This window comes from Pantherophis guttatus, chromosome 2 (genome assembly GCF_059756535.1).
Source record: "Pantherophis guttatus breed Tessera chromosome 2, ASM5975653v1, whole genome shotgun sequence".
NCBI classification, from domain to species: domain Eukaryota; kingdom Metazoa; phylum Chordata; class Lepidosauria; order Squamata; family Colubridae; genus Pantherophis; species Pantherophis guttatus.
The window spans coordinates 173,200,781-173,218,435 of record NC_142064.1 but is presented as its reverse complement, the minus strand read 5'-3'; the positions used below and the strand labels follow the sequence as shown (position 1 = coordinate 173,218,435).

The following is a 17,655-nucleotide window of genomic DNA, read 5'->3' as shown; positions in this document are numbered from 1 at the left end:
TTGCTGCAGCAGCTAAGATTTTTAGCTGTTCATCCCTGACCTTCAAGTATAAGAAACACCTACCCAGAGCTCTGCCTACTTTCTGAGCCAGATGTTGGAGTCATCTGCGTTGAGGGGCTATAAGTGCCTGTAGTACTGGCAGTAGGAATGATGCGTCGCAGGAGACGTACCCATGTGGCAATATCAATGTTCATCTGACGAGCACGCAAGAAAGCTTTCCCTAGGAAAGAAACAGATGAAGAAGAACAGCTGGAATTTTGCATGTGATGGCAGGTATACACATTAAGATTCCTTTGACGGAGTCTGCAGCATGCCCCTTCTGCCAGACCACTATTGTATATCCAATGTAAGCTATTATCCTTTTACTGCCAGCTCCATCCAACATGGACTAGGAAATCTGAAGGCCTCCAAATGTTATTGGACTCCAATCCTCATTAAACTCAGTCAACCTATCCCCAAAGTATAGATTATAATAAAGCTGTTATGGTAAAGGATCTTTTGTAAGGATCAGGTTAAATTAAAGGAATTGAAGAACTCTTAATGTTTAAAGTACACTATGTATGTTTCTAGATACCCATGCATGTGCATTTTTCTCATAAAAGATGCAGGTATTTAACATTTAATGAAAGCAACTACTGAAGCCATTTTATGAAAATGATGTGTTCAACTTATGGAATGGGGTATTTAAATGCAGCCAAAAATAGCTGAATACATTACAAGACTAAATTTCATTGGGGTGGCCAATAAGTTACTTTTCTGTCCAAGCTCCTAGCAGGAAATGTTCCCTTGGAGAAAAAAAATACTTTGGAGAAGCTCATCTTTGGCTTGCTCATCCTCACCCTTCCTCATTCACACGATGAGAATAATGTGAACAACATTATTTGTCGCAAGAGCAACAACAGATCTTCCACAAGAAAAATATGCCAATGTGATACTCCAGCACCTTATTTCCAATGCCATTTCTCTCTCAAAGCTAACCAAGCTGGCAATCAGTATGACCCGGTCCTGCAACACTGTAGACTAAGGAAGCGCCCAAGCAGACCAGGCAAAGCTGACTGATCAAGATTCAAACTGTGGTCTGATTCCTTACCTTGCTGCTTGGAAAAGATCTTCTTCTGTCGCTGGAGCTTGGGTATGCGCTCAATGACAGGGTTAAAAAAGATAACCTGCAGCAAGAGAGTGTACTGTAAGCCAGGCAAAGGTGCACTGCATCCTGAGATACAGCTCCTGCTGCAACACTGCTGCAGTGAAAAGCAGTCTTGAGGCTCTGAGGCTGTTCAGCAAGTTAGATCGATCCAGATGCAAACAGCAACCTCTGGCTGATTGGGGCTGAGGAGCCTCCATCTAAAAGGAGGAATTCAGTCCTCTTCCTCCTCCTCAGCCATCATCAGCACCTCATCAGCCATCAGCCCTCAGAGTGCAAGCCTCCCACCCTCAGTTCTACTGCCTACTTTCTACAATAGCTGAAAGATCAAATCCCCCAAATCAAGCTTATAACCAGAAATCACAGATGTTTATTTATGAATATTTTCCTACTACTCTTTATCTTTAATACATTCAAAGTGAATCACAACCTGGCTGAAATATAAAATAAACGCAGTCCCAAAATGATTAAAGCCATAGGTTTAACAAATAAAGCAGAGAGAGATTTAAAAAAAATAAATCTTGGAATAATCTTAGCAGCATGTCTAAGAGTTAAAGTGTGGGATCCAGCCCCAAGCTAAAGCCTTGAGACTCTACAAGCAAGGATATCTAGTATGGCTTCTGGAGAGTCACAACTGGATAAGAACCTCTAACCCAATTAATGAAGCACAACAAAACTAAAATATTTTTACTTCACTTAGCATCTCAAGGATAGTGTTAATTATAAGCAAATAATCTTGTAATGTGAATTGTTTGTGATGGCAAAAATTTTCCATAAAGTAAAAAGTTTCATTAGAAACTGACCAATTTTTTTTTTATTTTTATTTTTTTGCTTTAATTTATATGCCACTCTTCTCCGGAGACTCAGGATGGCTTACAATGCATTAAGCAATAGCCTTCATACTTTTGTATATTTATACAAAGTCAGCTTATTGCCCCCACAATCTGGGTCCTCATTTCACCTACCTTTGAAAGGATGGAAGGCTGAGTCAACCTTGAGCCTGGTGAGATTTGAACTTGCAGTAATTGCAAGCAGCAGATGTTAATAACAGTGCTTTAGTCCACTGTACTAAATTGAAATATTTCAAAGGATGAAATATTTATCCATTACAATCCATTATGTTTAATGATTTGAAATTTAGCATCATGTAAAATGTAGGACATCAAAAAATAACAATGTTGTCCCAGACTATCTGACAATTTTGCTCAGTAATTCTACAGTTATACATTTATTTTTTAAGGCTGAGCTTTTATTACAGGAACATTTCCACTTATCTGTTCCATAAACTGTAATAAATTATACATCGAGGTATTCCACAATAATTCAAGTTTTAGTGCAATTTAGTTCCAATCTAGAGCTAAAATATTCCATCATCATATACTGATTTGATTGCTGAAAATTGCAATACCATTTTTCAAAGACAATCAGGGAATATTTTATCCAATATTAAATATGGGGGATGCACATAAAGAAAAAAACTAGGTTGATTAAAATATGGGGAATTTTTGCAAATAGAAAGATGTGGAATGGGAATAACTTTGCTGATTATTTGTCCCTTATTTTTTTTAAATGGCAATTTTACAAGTAGCATATTGCAATAGGGCTCAGTATCAAAATAATTGTTTAAAAGTAGTAACATTATTTCAAAACATATTTGTAAAACTGAATTTTCACAACAGGCAATAGTGCCATGTCTGATCAATGATGAAAGAAAGAAAGAAAGAAAGAAAGAAAGAAAGAAAGAAAGAAAGAAAGAAAGAAAGAAAGAAAGAAAGAAAGAAAGAAAGAAAGAAAATGTTTTGTCCTTGAGTTACTGAAGATAAACTGTGGGGAGTCTTACTACTGACACTGGTTAAGCATTTCCTGAGGACCATTTGCTCTCTCAAAGTACTTGGGATTTTAACATTCATGAAAAATTGCTGACTTCTGGGAATAAGGTGAATCCCTTGAAATTGGGCAGCTAATAAATTCAAATAAATAAATAAAGCTTTGTCAGTTTCTTTTCACCTGACTCCCGCTTTTCATTGCTGATATGGCATGATGCAAACAGGCTGAGTGAACAAATTGAAGAATCTCACACCACAGTTTTTATATAAAGAATGCTTTTAACTCTGATACAATGCAGTATCAATACGGGATAAGGGATAGACTTTCTCTCCAGGTTGAATAAACTAAGTAGCAAATGCCTGATTCTATAATGAAGCAGCCGAGTAGAGATTGGATCCTAGAATCCATAAGACATTGCTCGCTAATATAGCTCCATTATGCCTGGACATTGGCCAGACTGGTGGGAGTCCAATGACATCTAATGGCCCACATCTTCCCCACTCCACTCCCTTTGGTGGGGGGGGAAAGGAAAACTCATGTAATTGATTTATAGCTAAGTATGTGGTGTTGCAAACATACAGCACGTATGGATTAATGTTGAAATTATCACACACAAGAACAGGAAAATAAGATGCCTGAATACTTTTTCAGTATCATGTAGATAATAATGCTCTCCCTTCATTCTCTCCACAATTGTAACATGCACAGATAACACTTATATATAAAAGCTGCCATTGTTTAAATCCATTCACTGTATAAAAGTATTGCAGGACATATTTGGGACATGTTGTTGCTACCATGCTCTTTTTGGATTTCAACAATTTCTATCCACTCACTCAACTAAAATAATCTAAGTATTAAAATTCAGTTGCTTCCCACCCAGCTTGATGCCAATTTTTGTTTTATTTTGTTACCTCTGCTAACAGAGTACCCTGTGGCTCCAGTTCCAGATGAATTTCATGGCGTTCATTATCAAGAAAATCTTCCAGCTTGAGGTATTTCAGGGCACAGAGACTGCGGTAGTCACGCCAATAGACGCCAATCTCCAGCTCTCTTGACTGATATGGAGAGAAGGGACTCATTAAAAAGATCAGCAACACATCCACCACTCCTACAGCGAGGTCCAAATCATTTCCTAACAATCAATTAACAGGTGCTTCACCATATTTCTCTATCTGAAGAATGGTGATCCCAAAGACTACACAGAAATACCAACATCATTATGAACCGATGCACAGGGCCGGATTTAGATGAAAAGAGGCCCTAGGCTATTCCACTTATGAGGCCCTTTCACCTATAGTGAAAGTGTAATTTTAATTTTGCTAACAATTTGAATGTAGGCCCCTCTTGATCTTGAGGCCCTAGGCTGAAGCCTAGTTAGCCTATAGGAAAATCCGCCCCTGCCGATGCACTTTAATAAATATGAAATACATTAACTAGAACGCAAAGTGAAATAATTGATATAACTCCTCTCCCTGAAGTTATTACTCATGTGACCATGGCATGAAATTGGAGGAGTAATGTGACTTCTTTGCCACAGAGATATGAGCAGAGAGATGTTTATACAGCACAGATCTGGTATCTGAAGTCCATTAGCAGGCACCATCTTTGCACGTACCCTTTCTAATTCCACTGTGAAAACCTGGTTCCAAGCTTGTAGGCCAATAGATTTCCAAGCGGTCTGACCTACAACTCCATTGTCCAGCTTCAATACAGCACTTACTTCATCTACGAGAGAAAAAATTGGAATGTTGAGAAAGAGCAAATAAGATTGAGAACTGAATATAAGGATTTCATTTCATGATGATTGAACTGCATTAACACCAATGCAACACTAAAATGTACCAACATCCCTTATTCACTCTCTTGTTGTGGTCTGCCAGCAGCCTGCGGAGCTCGCAGCGGATTCAGACAGTGAGGAGGCTGGGGAGGAACATGGGCCAGTCCTGGGAGTCTGGGGAAGGCCCGGATGAGGGCTCTGCATCGGAGTCAGAGATGGGGCCAGGGCCATCTGGGAGTGATGCGCAGACTCCGGAGCCCCCCGAGTCGGACAGCAGAGAGGCAGAGGAACAGGAGGAGCCTGTTCCTAGTGCATGCATGCACAGAGCTGCCAGAAGGCAAGAGCAACTAAAGCAAAAGGGACGACTCAGGAGTAAGGCCAGGAGATGACTGGCCCCTCCCATAAGGCTTAAAAGAGAAACAAAGACACTTGGGCCTAGGTCACAACATCTCTTATTTTAGTGCCGATTGCCCTCAGGATTACTTACTGCTGGTATCTTCCGATTTGATGGTGGTCCTGCCGCTTACACTACCACTGCGATTATACAGCCCTCTCCCACTGCGGCTCATGAACGAAGGCCGTGCTTCACCAGGACTGTTGCAAGGCAGGCAGACAGTGGAGCCACGGGTACGTCCTGGGACAACCTCCAGCAATCCACTGCAGCCCAACAACTGCACTTCCAGGATCCCTGCCAATAAGAAACTGCTAAGAACCAAAGTCTGGAAAGTTTGAAACAAAAACAACAATACTTTCTTTGAGCCTTAAGAGAGTGAGCAAGAGATTGGGGGAAAAATCCTGTTATCTCACTTGTGTATGAAAAAAGAAGGTACATTAAGAATGGATTAGAACAAGAGTCCCCAACCTTTTGGAACTCAGGGACCACCAAGTTCATAATTTTAAATCCCATGGACCACTAATACGAATCCAGTGCACCGTTTGATGAAGCGCCTGGACTCCCAGGGACAGGATGGGGTCCTTCAGGCACTCTCTCTCCTTCTCTCTTTCTCTCATTTCTCTTTCTTTCTCTCTCCCCCTCTCTCTTTCTCATTCATTCTCTCTGATTCCCTCTCTGTCTCTTTCTTTTTCTCTCTCTTTCATTCTGTCTCTTTCTCATTCTGTCTCTCTCATTCTCTCTGATTCTCTGTCTCTCTCTCATTCTTTCATTGTCTCTTTCTGTCTCTCTCATTCTCTCATTCATTCTTTCTCTTTTTCTTTCTTTCTCTCTCGCATTCTCTTTTTCACTGTCTCTCTTCTCTTTCATTCTCTGTCTCTGTGTGTGTCTCATTCTGATTCTCTCTCATTCTCTCTTTCATTCTGTCTCTCTCTTTGATTCTCTCTCATTCTCTGATTCTGTCTCTGTCTCTCTTTCTTTCTTTCTCTTTCTCTCTTTCTTTCATTCTGTCTCTCTTTTTCTCTCCACCCTCTTTCACTCTCTCTCTTTCATTCTGTCTCTCTCTCTCATTCTCTCTGATTCTCTCATTCTGATTCTGTCTTTTTCTTTCTCACTCTTTCTCTTTCATTCTGTCTCTTTCTCTCTTTTTCTCTCCCCCCTCTCTCTCTCCCCCCTTTCAATCTCTTTCATTCTTTCTCATTCTCTCTCTCCCCCTCTCTTTCTCTCTCATTCTCTCTTTCTCTCCCCCTCATTCTCTCTTTCTCTGTCCCCCCCTCTCCCTCTCCCTCATTCTTTCATTTTCTCTCTCATTCTCTGTGTCTCTTTCTTTCTCTCTCTCATTCTCTCTCTTTGTCTCTCCCCCTCTTTCTCATTCTCTCTGTGTCTCTTTCTTTCTTTTTCTCTCTCTCTCTCTCATTTTCTCTCTCTCTCATTCTCTCTCTCTCTTTCATTCTGATTCTCTCTCTGATTCTCTGATTCTCTTTCCCTCTCCCATCTCATGGGCCATCTCATGTGTCTTGGGGCGGAGAGGAAGTCAAGCGTCTCCCCGAGAGACTGAGGTGCGTGGAGCACCAACAAGGGCCGGAAGAAACGGCCGCGAGATCCAGCAAGAAACGAAGCTTCGCTCCTGCTCTGGAATATGGAATGAATCTCCATCCACCCTCCCTTTTCCTTGCCAGGCAAGGAGTGACTGAGAAGGGAGGGCGAGGGGCGGGGACAGCCACTGGTGGTTTAGCCAACAGGAAGCTACAGCAGGGGGAAGAAACAGCCCGGGGTTGCCGCCACCCGTTACTTTAACCCGCCTGCACCACCACCACCTCTTGCACCATTAGCTCATTCTGGCCGGTGAGGGCAGCACTGCAAAGTTGCAAATTGCACAAACCTCCCTTTAAAGCGGAGATTTTCAGCCCCACCATGAGCTGCCTGGCCAGTCCCATATTCTAGAGCTCTAGTCACAGGACTGGCCATTGCTCATCCTGGAGCAGCTCCTCCACCCTGGTGCACCGCAGACCACCAAAATTTTCTCGCGGACCACCGGTTGGTGACCACTGGATTAGAAAGTAGATAAAACAACTATTGTATGAAATGGGGGATATTGACTAAGTGGAATGTCCTGATTGTTGCTGTATTAACAGTTACGAATTACAATTTAATTTCTATATCACTTTCTTAAAGGGCTCAACACAGTCAAAAACTAAACTGAGACATTCTGGCAATAGATTGACCCAACCTATGCCCACGGGGAGGGGGAGTGCAGTCACCTGTAAGTGGAGATGGCTTTGATAGGGTATTATACTGGTTATGCTGGTAGGAAGTGGTATTGCGGGCACTGAAGGCAGGAGAGGATGCCATGATGAGTTCCTCCTTGATGATGCAGGCCTTTGGATGATCTTCAGGCAGTTCAGCCAGACGTTGCTCCAGAGAATATCGCAAAAGATCCAACTTCTGGCTTGATTCGTTCAGCTTGGTCTGTGCCTACAGCAAAGGCCCAGATCATCAGGTGCCAATTTGGCTCAGCCTAGCAATGACCCATTTTAAATTCTCCTTCCATTTCCACACAGCTTCCAAACCAAGACAATCTACCTGACGTATTAACAAGGATATAGACTCAGCACCCTGTGGCACACAATCCTTAATTCTTCAGCAAGTGGACTGTTGGATCCATCTATCTCAGCTACAGAGCTTGTAAGTGGGAAATCAAAGTGCAGTATTCCCCATGCCCACGGTACAGGTTATAGGAAATTTATAAGAACAGAACATGTGATGGGATGGTCTTGTTTTTTAACTCTTCTCCAGCAATTATTAGAACTTAGATGTAAATGTTCTGACAATGAATAAACCTGTCACAACTTATTTGACAAAAACTGATTGCTTTTTTTTTTCTTTGAGAGATTTAATTGACCAGGGGCATAGAATGTGAGGCTTCAGATCAACAGTGGCCTCCCAAAATGTCAACTGTGACCCATTTCAAATGTTTGTTTGTTTATTCTGTTTCTAGACTTCCCATCTCCCAGGACAGATACAAATGTTGTCTTTGAACTGTAATTTTTAATATGCCAGAAGTGGGATATTAAATATACCAGAAAGTCATATTAATTTAATCAAATGCAACTTTCATCTAAATTGTGATTTTTAAGATTCCATCCAAAAGTCAGACACAGTGCTTAGTCTAAAGACAACTGAGCCTATCTAGCACAGGAAATTGTATTTAGACAATATGCACACTGACTGAGAATGCTTACTTGTAATGCCAAAAACATATAGAAACACCAATCTGGGAACAGTTAATGCAAAAGTTGCAAATATATGTCAGAGAATGGCATAACTGGAACAAGAAGTTTAGGTTATTTTAAAATCACATAATTTACAGCAGCACTGAATTGCTTACTGCTTCATTTCTTCAATCATTTTATGTATCTTTATTATATAATACCAACCAAAGAAAATGCACCATTACCTCAGAAATAGCATGACGATCCTGAACTTTGCTGGAGCTCAGAAGACGCAGTGCGTTTTTGGCACCCTCAGATATAGCATATTCTACTTGGAAATGATGGCGAAGCTCCTCAATTCTCAATTCTATGGCGCTTAGGTCTGTGTTCCCTGCAAGGAACATTAAAAAGTCAGTCTATCTCCATTTGTATGGTTAGCACCAGGGCCCTGACATAGCAACCACAATTTACCTAGTTCAGTGCCAGCCTTAACTATGTATTTCCTAGAATATCCTCAACCCTTGTAAATTCAAGAGGAATTAAACATGATGGAAGAATATAGTCCACTGCTCTATTGGAAGTAAGACTATTTGCCTATAAATAATAGCAAAGGAATATCCAAGGCTGGAGGGAACTGGAGGAAATATAGAGAACAGCCTCATTGATAGGATATAAACATAAATGGATGTATTGTGACTGCCCACCTACCACAGCAGCCATTTTGTCCCTTTGACATGCTCTTAAATTTTATGGTGCCCACCAGTGCAAAAAAGGAATTCCTGATTTAAAAGAATGATAGATCCCTTTGTGCCTAATATGTACTTAATTCCAGAGGAAAACCCAGAGACCTGTATCCAGACCCAGAAATAGGGGTTTCACATCAGGTGGGAAAAAGACGGGACTTTAAACTGTTCCAAAAACCATTTCCTGGTTCCTGAAGAGTTTGAAGGGCAACAGGGACATTGGCCTTTCTGAAGTGACAGCCTGGCTATAGCATAAACAGAGCTTGCAGCAAACAGGGGTTTCTTCTTCATCCTCTCCTTCACCTTGCCCATCTTCCATAGTCAGCTGCACTTCGTCAGCTTGCACAGCCTTGCGAATCTGCATGCGGATAATATTTATCTTGGTTTTGCTATCTTGTAGCATTTGCTGGGCTGTCTGCAGCAACTTCCGGTCCTAGATGGAAGACCAAAGGGGTGGATTGAATTCTCTCCAATAGAAGAAAAGTATTGAAAATCACAGCAAAACCAATGTAGCTGGCAATAGGTTTAAGACAGACAGACAGACAGAAATAAGCTATAAGAATACCCACAGCACAAACTGGACTGCCTTCCTAAGTATTAACAACTATTATCTCCAATAATTATCTCATTAACTCTGCCCATCCAGCATGAGTTGGGCCGTCTTCCAAAATGTAATCAATCAATCTGGCTGGACCCAGGAGATATGCCTGCTCTGTTGTTGCTCCTGGCCATTGGAACAGCATTCTCATTGAGATCTAGCTCAGTGGTTCTCAACCTTCCTAATGCCGCGACCCTTTAATACAGTTCCTCATGTTGTGGTGACCCCCAACCAGGGGTGGGTTCTAAATTTTTTTACTACCGGTTCTGTGAGCGTGGCTTATTTTGTGGGCATGGCTAGGTGGTCATGTGACCGGGTGGCCATGGCTGTGTGTATAGGGACTACCCAGAGGGCTGAAAAAAGTCATTTCTGACAGGTCCTCGCACTTTTGACTGGTCCTCACACTTATGACCATGCTCACATTTATGCCCGTGCAGCATTCTTAACAACCATGTCACTCATTTCACAACTGCTTCTTTTCACCATGGTGATAAGATAGGGCAAAAAACGTAAAATGTGAGGATAGTCGTAAATTCGAGATCTGGTCAAAAGTGCGAGGACCAGTCAAAAATAACTTTTTCAGCCCTCTAAGTAGTCCATGTGCACAAAAGGACTACCCAGAGGGCTGAAAAAAGTGATTTCTGACAGGTCCTTGCACTTTTGACTGGTCTTCGCACTTATGACTGGTCACCATTTGTGCCCATTGTAGCATTCTTAACAACCATGTCACTCATTTCACAACTGCTTCTCTTCACCATGGTGACAAGATAGGGCAAAAACGTAAAATGTGAGGACAGTCGTAAGTTCGAGAACTGGTCAAAAGTGCGAGGACCAGTCAAAAATAACTTTTTCAGCCCTCTGAGTAGTCCATATGCACAAAAGGACTACCCAGAGGGCTGAAAAAAGTCATTTCTGACAGGTCCTCGCACTTTTGACTGGTCCTCACACTTATGACCATCCTCACATTTATGCCCGTGCAGCATTCTTAACAACCATGTCACTCATTTCACAACTGCTTCTCTTCACCATGGTGACAAGATAGGGCAAAAACGTAAAATGTGAGGACAGTCGTAAGTTCGAGGACTGGTCAAAAGTGCGAGGACCAGTCAGAAATAATTTTTTCAGCCCTCTGAGTAGTCCATATGCATAAAAGGATACAGCAATAGAGAGGGATGAAGGAAGGGAAGGGAAATTAGAGTAGGAGTGAGGGTAAGAGAGGGAGGAAGAGAGGAGGAGAAGGAGAAAGGAAGAGGAAGTAGGGAAGAGAAGAAGAGGTGGAGGAAGAGAAAGTAAGAAGGAAAGAAAAGAGAGAGATGGTAGGTTTGAGGAGAAAGATTGCTGTACAATAAAAAAGATGAAAGGGAAGAAAGCCAACCCCAAACAAATATAAAGATACTAAGATAAAGAATGAATTGTTAAACTTTAAAGAATAAAAGAGAACAAATATGAATAAATAGCAATAATTAGAAACACACATACAAACATACAATGTATTTTCTTTGAACAGAGTATTTGGCCGGTTCACAAATTTAAACAGTGTTTAGTCATTTCAATTAAATTTACAATTTCTATATTTCCTTTTTGCCATATTTATTCCTCATCTATTTTTGTAAAAAACCAATATTACCCTTCATCCTCATCTCTAATCTTAATCAAATTCAATTTTTCCCTTCTATTCTATATTATACCCCTTCCCATTGTCATCTATTTTTATATCCATCCTCACATTGGTTAATTATGTAATATTACAGTTGTTTAATATAAATTCAACATTTTAATATAAATCAATTAGATATATAACTACCTTTTTTGTATATTAATCAATATGAACATGAATATTCCAATTATTTCCATGCAATCCAATTTCTTACAAATCAATTAATTATATTTACCAATAATAATAAACCAAAAAATTTCCCCTATATATTCCTCCAAACCACAATTTAACCATTTCTGCTTTCAACACAATATACAATTAATAGTATCTCAATTATTACAATTCCCTAGTTAAATAGAGCTTTTTTTCTTTTGTGTTTTAAAATCTTGAACTCTCCTCTTTTTCCCTAAATTTCCCATTGTTTGCACCTACCTTTTTTGGTGAGGAAAAAGAAAAGAAATCTGCCTGCCTAATTTTCCAATGTTGCAGCAACAGCAAAGCCAACAGCCTGCTTTACTTTCAGTTTCGTTTTTCAGCATAGCTAGGGGGAAAAAATCTGCTCCAGCAAGCAGCAGAGCCCTGAGCAAAACAGCTGAGAGCAAATCAGCTGAGAGTCAGGAGCCGATCTAATCAAGGGCTAATTAGCCTATGCTGAAGCTCCGCGGGCCAATAAAATTACAAAAAAACACAGAACCATTTGTTAAATTGCTGGCTCGCCCACCCCTCGCCCACCACTATTTATTGGCAATAAATAGTGGTGCGGAGGGGCGGGGCAAGCCAGCAATTTAACAAACAATTCGGCCAAACCCCCTAGAACCGGCAGAATCCCACCAGTGGCTATAGGGCAGCCCTTTGAAGCCCCGCGGCATGAATTTAAACAGTTTTTTTCCCTCTAGCCATCAGCTGGGACTCAGGAGGCAGCAATAGATTGGGAGTGGGCGGGGTAAACGAATGGCCGGCAATCCAACAGAGCAGAGAGTGAGGGTGAGTGAAGGCGTGGGGGGTGTGTGAGAGAGGGCTTTGGCGACCCCTGTGAAATGGCCGTTCGACCCCAAAGGGATCGCGACCCCCAGTTTGAGAACCGTTGATCTAGCTGATCTTGACCCTGCCTGCCTTTGAGAAGGCATTAAAGAACCTGGTTCCCCCCCCCCCCCGCTTCAGCATTGAGTCTGCGACCAGTATGACCCACTGGAAGATTTTTTCCCCCCTGGCACTTTATTTGTCTACAGTATATAACATATTCTGGGGGTTTTTGTCTGTTTTATTATGGTTTTATTGAATGCATAATTGCTCTTTAATGATGTACATCATCCTGAGTCATGTGACAGTGGATGGCTATATAAATTGGATGGATGGATGGATGGATGGATGGATGGATGGATGGATGGATGGATAAATAAATAAATAAATAAATAAATAAATAAATAAATAAATAAATAAATAAATAAATAAATAAATAAATAAATAAATAAATAAATAAATAAATAAATTTAAACAAATTTAAATTAATTAAATAAATAAATAAATTTAAATAAATAAATAAATACTCACTTCCCAAACCTGGGGACTCAACTGTTATCCTCTGTATGTTGCTAGTGGAGTGGGAATACAGGGATTCTATTGAGTTTTCAGTTATTTACAAGAACTGTCTACTTTTCCAGCCAAAATTGTTTCCAAAATAATTCTTTTTTTAAAGAACACTCTAAAATTCGGAGGCAGGTTCTCAAATTGTGAGAAACTGTAACTGCAAAATGCAAATATATATATTGTATTCCTGACGCCAAAGCAACTAAAACAGGATTCACAGAAGAATTGGTGTCTGTCGAAGTTTGTGGATGCTAAAATGAAGCATTGCGATAAATTCAATCAATATTTGCCTTCTGGATCATAAGGATCAGCAAACAGGATAGGATCAGTGGTGAAATCCAATTTTTTTTACTACCGGTTCTGTGGGCGTGGCTTGGTGGGCGTGGCAGGGGAAGGATACTGCAAAATCTCCATTCCCTCCCCACTCCTGGGGGAAGGATATTGCAAAATCTCCATTCCCACCCCACTCTGGGGCCAGCCAGAGGTGCTGGTTCTCCGAACTACTCAAAATTTCCGCTACCGGTTCTCCAGAACCTGTCAGAACCTGATGGATTTCACCCCTGGATAGGATTAATTATATATGATATTTAGGCCACAATTTGCTAAGGCATGAGCCACACCATTTCATTTGATGTTTTAAAGAAGAATTTTTCCAGATTTTTTGAACTGAGGGTGGTTCACAGGAGGGAGTTGGCCTGCTAAGCTTCTTCTAGCTTAATCATAGCGGGTTAACCCCCAAATGAGCTTAATCCCCAAATGAGTTTTTTTTCCCTTTCCCAAGAAAATATTGCACTGTTTTTGTTTCTATTTGCAAAGCAAGGGAATGTACTACTTCAAGGTAACTTGAACCCCTAGAAGTAGCAGTTATTAGAAGCTGCTTGTTCTTGTGCGATAACGTGTTTAAACATTTTAGAACAGTGTATTCCAAAGGTTTCTAGTAGGAGATATGTTGAGCATCAACATAGTGATAATTCTGTGATTATCTAAGAAACTTTGGAAATCAGCACATTGGTTTGTTACTTTGCAGGGGAAAAAATGTAAGGGGAACCAGGAATGCTGATATGAATTCTTATTTTCTTAGTTACTTCAGTTTGGAAAAAAACTTAATATTTTTAAGAGAACAGGCCTACCAAAAGGCAACACTGACTTAGATAGGTGATCAGATTATTTATCAGGCTGAGGGCAGTGATACAGATATTTTTTTTGTATGGGCAGAAATATTGCGTGGGAATATGTAAAGTGGCAAAAAATGCTTCTGCTTAGAGAAGCTTCTCAATTAGAGAAGGAGGACAGTGGAGAGGAAAACAAACATACTTTGGCAGCACCGTTGGCATACATCTGGATCATGTTCTCTGCGCCCTGCTTCACCTTCAACTCAATGTTGAGCTGCTTTTCCAGACCAGCAATACGACTTTTGTTAGCTGTTGATCGGCTCAAGCTGCCTGGTGATTGTGGGGCATCTAAAAAGGGATCAATTATAGACATTAATATTAGCAGGATGCACATCCTAAAAAAGAACCATCTGAATTTTTGAATAGAAAGTAAGGAGAGGGTGTCACAAGTCTAGAAGAATGGAAGGTTCTCTGTGTCAGGGACACTTGAGATATGGGAAAGAAACATATTTCTCTGATTCTCTTCCATATTCCCAGGGATGGAGGTGAGGGGAATCCACCAATGTCAGCAATATACATTGACGAAAAAAACCAACAGAAAAGTGCTCAGCATTTTTATATTATATTGAACAGGTCTTGTGTAGCCTCAGGCCCTCATACAAATGTCCTTTTGTGTTAATCCATCACCAAATATTGGCAAGAGAGTAATTATTTCAATTTATTATCAAAAACCAGCCAATGTAGAGTAGTTAAAGCCGCCCTGAGTCTTCGGAGAGGGGCGGCATATAAATTTAATTAATTAAATTAAATTAAATTTCCCTCTTAGTTGCATTTTGTGAAAAGGGACTAAATCTTGATTTACTTCATTAACATAACTACTTCTGTCAGAGATAGTGCTTCTTTCCTGCTTTTGAACTACTCTTTTAACTTTCTTCTCATTCCTTCTTTTTTCTTCTTTCCTCATTAACACTTTCTAGTTGATCTCTTACTTGATCGCCCTTCCTTTCCACCCCAATATTCTGGCTTTTGCTCTCTTGGGTTTGAATGTCAGAATGTCCACCAAGGAATGGTCTATATCCTCTGCTAAGTTTTGGGTCAATCACTAAACTAGGTAGGAAAGAAATGTAAGTAAACCCAGTAATTTAAGAGAAGAAGTCACAAGTCTACCCAATTTATTCGGAGAAATAATTTAATATATTTTGAAAATACTCTAGTCTCTTGCTCACTTATTTATTATTTTATAACCTGCCTTTATTGTTTTTATGAATAACTCAACATGCCTAATACAGGCAGTCCTAGACTTACGACCACAATTGAGCCCAAAATTTCTGTGGCTAAGCAAGACAATTGTTAAGTGAGTTTTGCCCCATTTTACAACTTTTCTTACCACAGCTATTAAGTGAAGCACTGCAGTTGTTAAGTTAGTAACACGGTTGTTAACTGAATCTGGCTTCCCTATTGACTTTGCTTGTCAGAATGTCACAAAAGATGATTGCATGATCCAGGGACACTGCAGCCATCATAAATATGATCTAGTTGCCAAGTGTCTGAAAACTGATCACGTGATCATGGGGTTGTAAGTGTAAAAAATGGTCATAAATCACTTTTTTCAGTGCTGTTGTAACTTTGAACAGTCACAAAACAAATGGTTGTTAAGTCAAGGATTAACTTTACTCTTTCCTCTTTCTATTTTCCTTACAACAACCCTGTGAGATGAGGTTGAGAGAAGTGACTGGTCCAAAGTCAACCAGCTGGTTTTCCATGTTTAAGGAGGAGTTAGAACTCATGCTCCCAGTTTCTAGTTTGTGCATTAACCATAATTCAAAGTGCACATTTTAAATTTTCTTTGACTTCCAAAGATCACAACAGGAGTATCTAAAGACTACTTATTCCCAATGATCAACAGTCAAAATACCTTACTTTGTTATGGGGGGAAGTGGACCTTTTGCAGTACTAGTAATCCAATTTTCAAATGTTCTTCTGAAGACTACTCAATAGACGTCTGATATAAACAAATTTTAAAATGATTTTATGTCTAAAATGTAGAAAGTGTTTTATATGTTCTTTCACAGCCATAGAATTAAATGTGTAGGATTACAATGCCTATCATTCCTCAGCCACTATAGATAATAAAAGTGGTAGTTAACCAATCTGGTTGGGAACACTAGTTTAATAAAACAGATTTTGGTACTCTATTTTTTTCATTTATTTTTTACTGCTGATTGCTGTTTTAAGCCTTATTTTTAAAATATTACTTTAAGTGGTATTTTTAGATACCTTGATAACCTTCTGAATTATAGGGCATAAAATTAAAATATGTATGGAGGACATAGGGAGTAGCCTTGAAAGACAGAAGGAAGATCTGCTATGAACAATGGTCAGATTTCTTAGTATGGTCTACTTTGTGACTAACAATATACCAGTATCACATATAAGAGGATTTTGTGTTTCTGTGCCTGGAGTCAGTCTGAATGAACAAGTCCATGCAACATTATTGGCAAGTGGTTTGATGCTGTCTTCCTCCTAGGGCTGAAAGTGAAAAATTGGCCCAAAACCATCCCACTGACTTCCTGCCTTAGGGAGGACTAGATTCATAAGTCTCCTGCTTTCTAGCTAGAATATTTAACTTCTACGCCAAACTGGCTGTCATAAAAGCAAATATCCTGGTTTAAATCATAGGCCTTCGCAAACATAATTCCATAAAACAGGTAATGCCGGTTACAAAGCAGCTGCATCTTATTAGTGCAGAGAAACAACCCTATCTGAATGAAAAGGACTTAATGCAGGACCTATTTTACTTGAAAGTAATGAACTGAGAGACAAACAGAACATGTTATTATTTCATTAAGTGTAAAAGATTAAACAATGGAAGTATGTCAAATGTAGCAATAGGATTTATCACACTATTTTCTCAACTGAAGAACACATTTCCAATGAGGCCACAAGAGAAAATGGTAAAATTCAATCAACCTAGGTTTTTTGTTTTGGTTTACTGGAATTCTCAATTTTTCCTCTGTATGTCTGCCATACAGAGTAAATACCTATCTCGGACAGATAGGCAGCAATATAAATTGGATTAATAAATAAGTAATAAATAAAACCATGAAGGAAGGTTTTTTATAATACTGTACATATATTATCTACATTCTGTGGATACTGCTACTCTATTAGAGCATTTATATAATCTATATTCTATCTCTGTACATTTTGGGTCCTAGATAATATTTTGTGGATCCAGCATTAGACAGTAGTAAGGTCATAAATTTTGGAACTAGTGTTTTCTGTCCTTTTGATTTTCTGAGGCAAAGATCTAACTATGAAATTAGATGCTTATTCTTAAGAAAGACTGGCGATTTATATGCCGCCCTATCTCCAATGGACTCAGGGCGGTTCACAACAGTAAAATACACAATAACATTAATACAATATAAAATTAAAAAGTCCGAATTAAACAATTTAAAATCAGTTTAAAAACTATTAAGAAACCCCCCCCCATCAGTCCAAGCTATGAAAGTGCAGGTGTTGATGCTCCCGGTTCGGACCGGATCACCTGATCCGGTAGTGATGGAGGCGGGTGGTTCGGAGAACCGGTAGCAAAAATCCC

At 39.8% G+C, this 17,655-nt stretch overlaps 1 protein-coding gene across 6 annotated transcripts in view; it reads right to left on the bottom strand.

Annotated features, from left to right (window-relative positions):
• Positions 1-17,655, bottom strand: part of PKN1 (protein kinase N1) — an 88,908-nt gene that overhangs the window by 13,434 nt on the left and 57,819 nt on the right. For all 6 annotated transcript variants that reach the window (XM_034407354.3, XM_087887315.1, XM_034407359.3 and 3 more), the window contains 9 exons: positions 14,254-14,399; positions 9,401-9,530; positions 8,600-8,745; positions 7,404-7,617; positions 5,239-5,439; positions 4,590-4,699; positions 3,886-4,029; positions 1,091-1,166; positions 64-220 (listed from right to left, as the gene is read on the bottom strand). In XM_034407354.3, the coding sequence (XP_034263245.2) occupies positions 64-220; positions 1,091-1,166; positions 3,886-4,029; positions 4,590-4,699; positions 5,239-5,439; positions 7,404-7,617; positions 8,600-8,745; positions 9,401-9,530; positions 14,254-14,399 (1,324 nt within the window). The remainder of the gene's footprint in view (positions 1-63; positions 221-1,090; positions 1,167-3,885; positions 4,030-4,589; positions 4,700-5,238; positions 5,440-7,403; positions 7,618-8,599; positions 8,746-9,400; positions 9,531-14,253; positions 14,400-17,655) is intronic.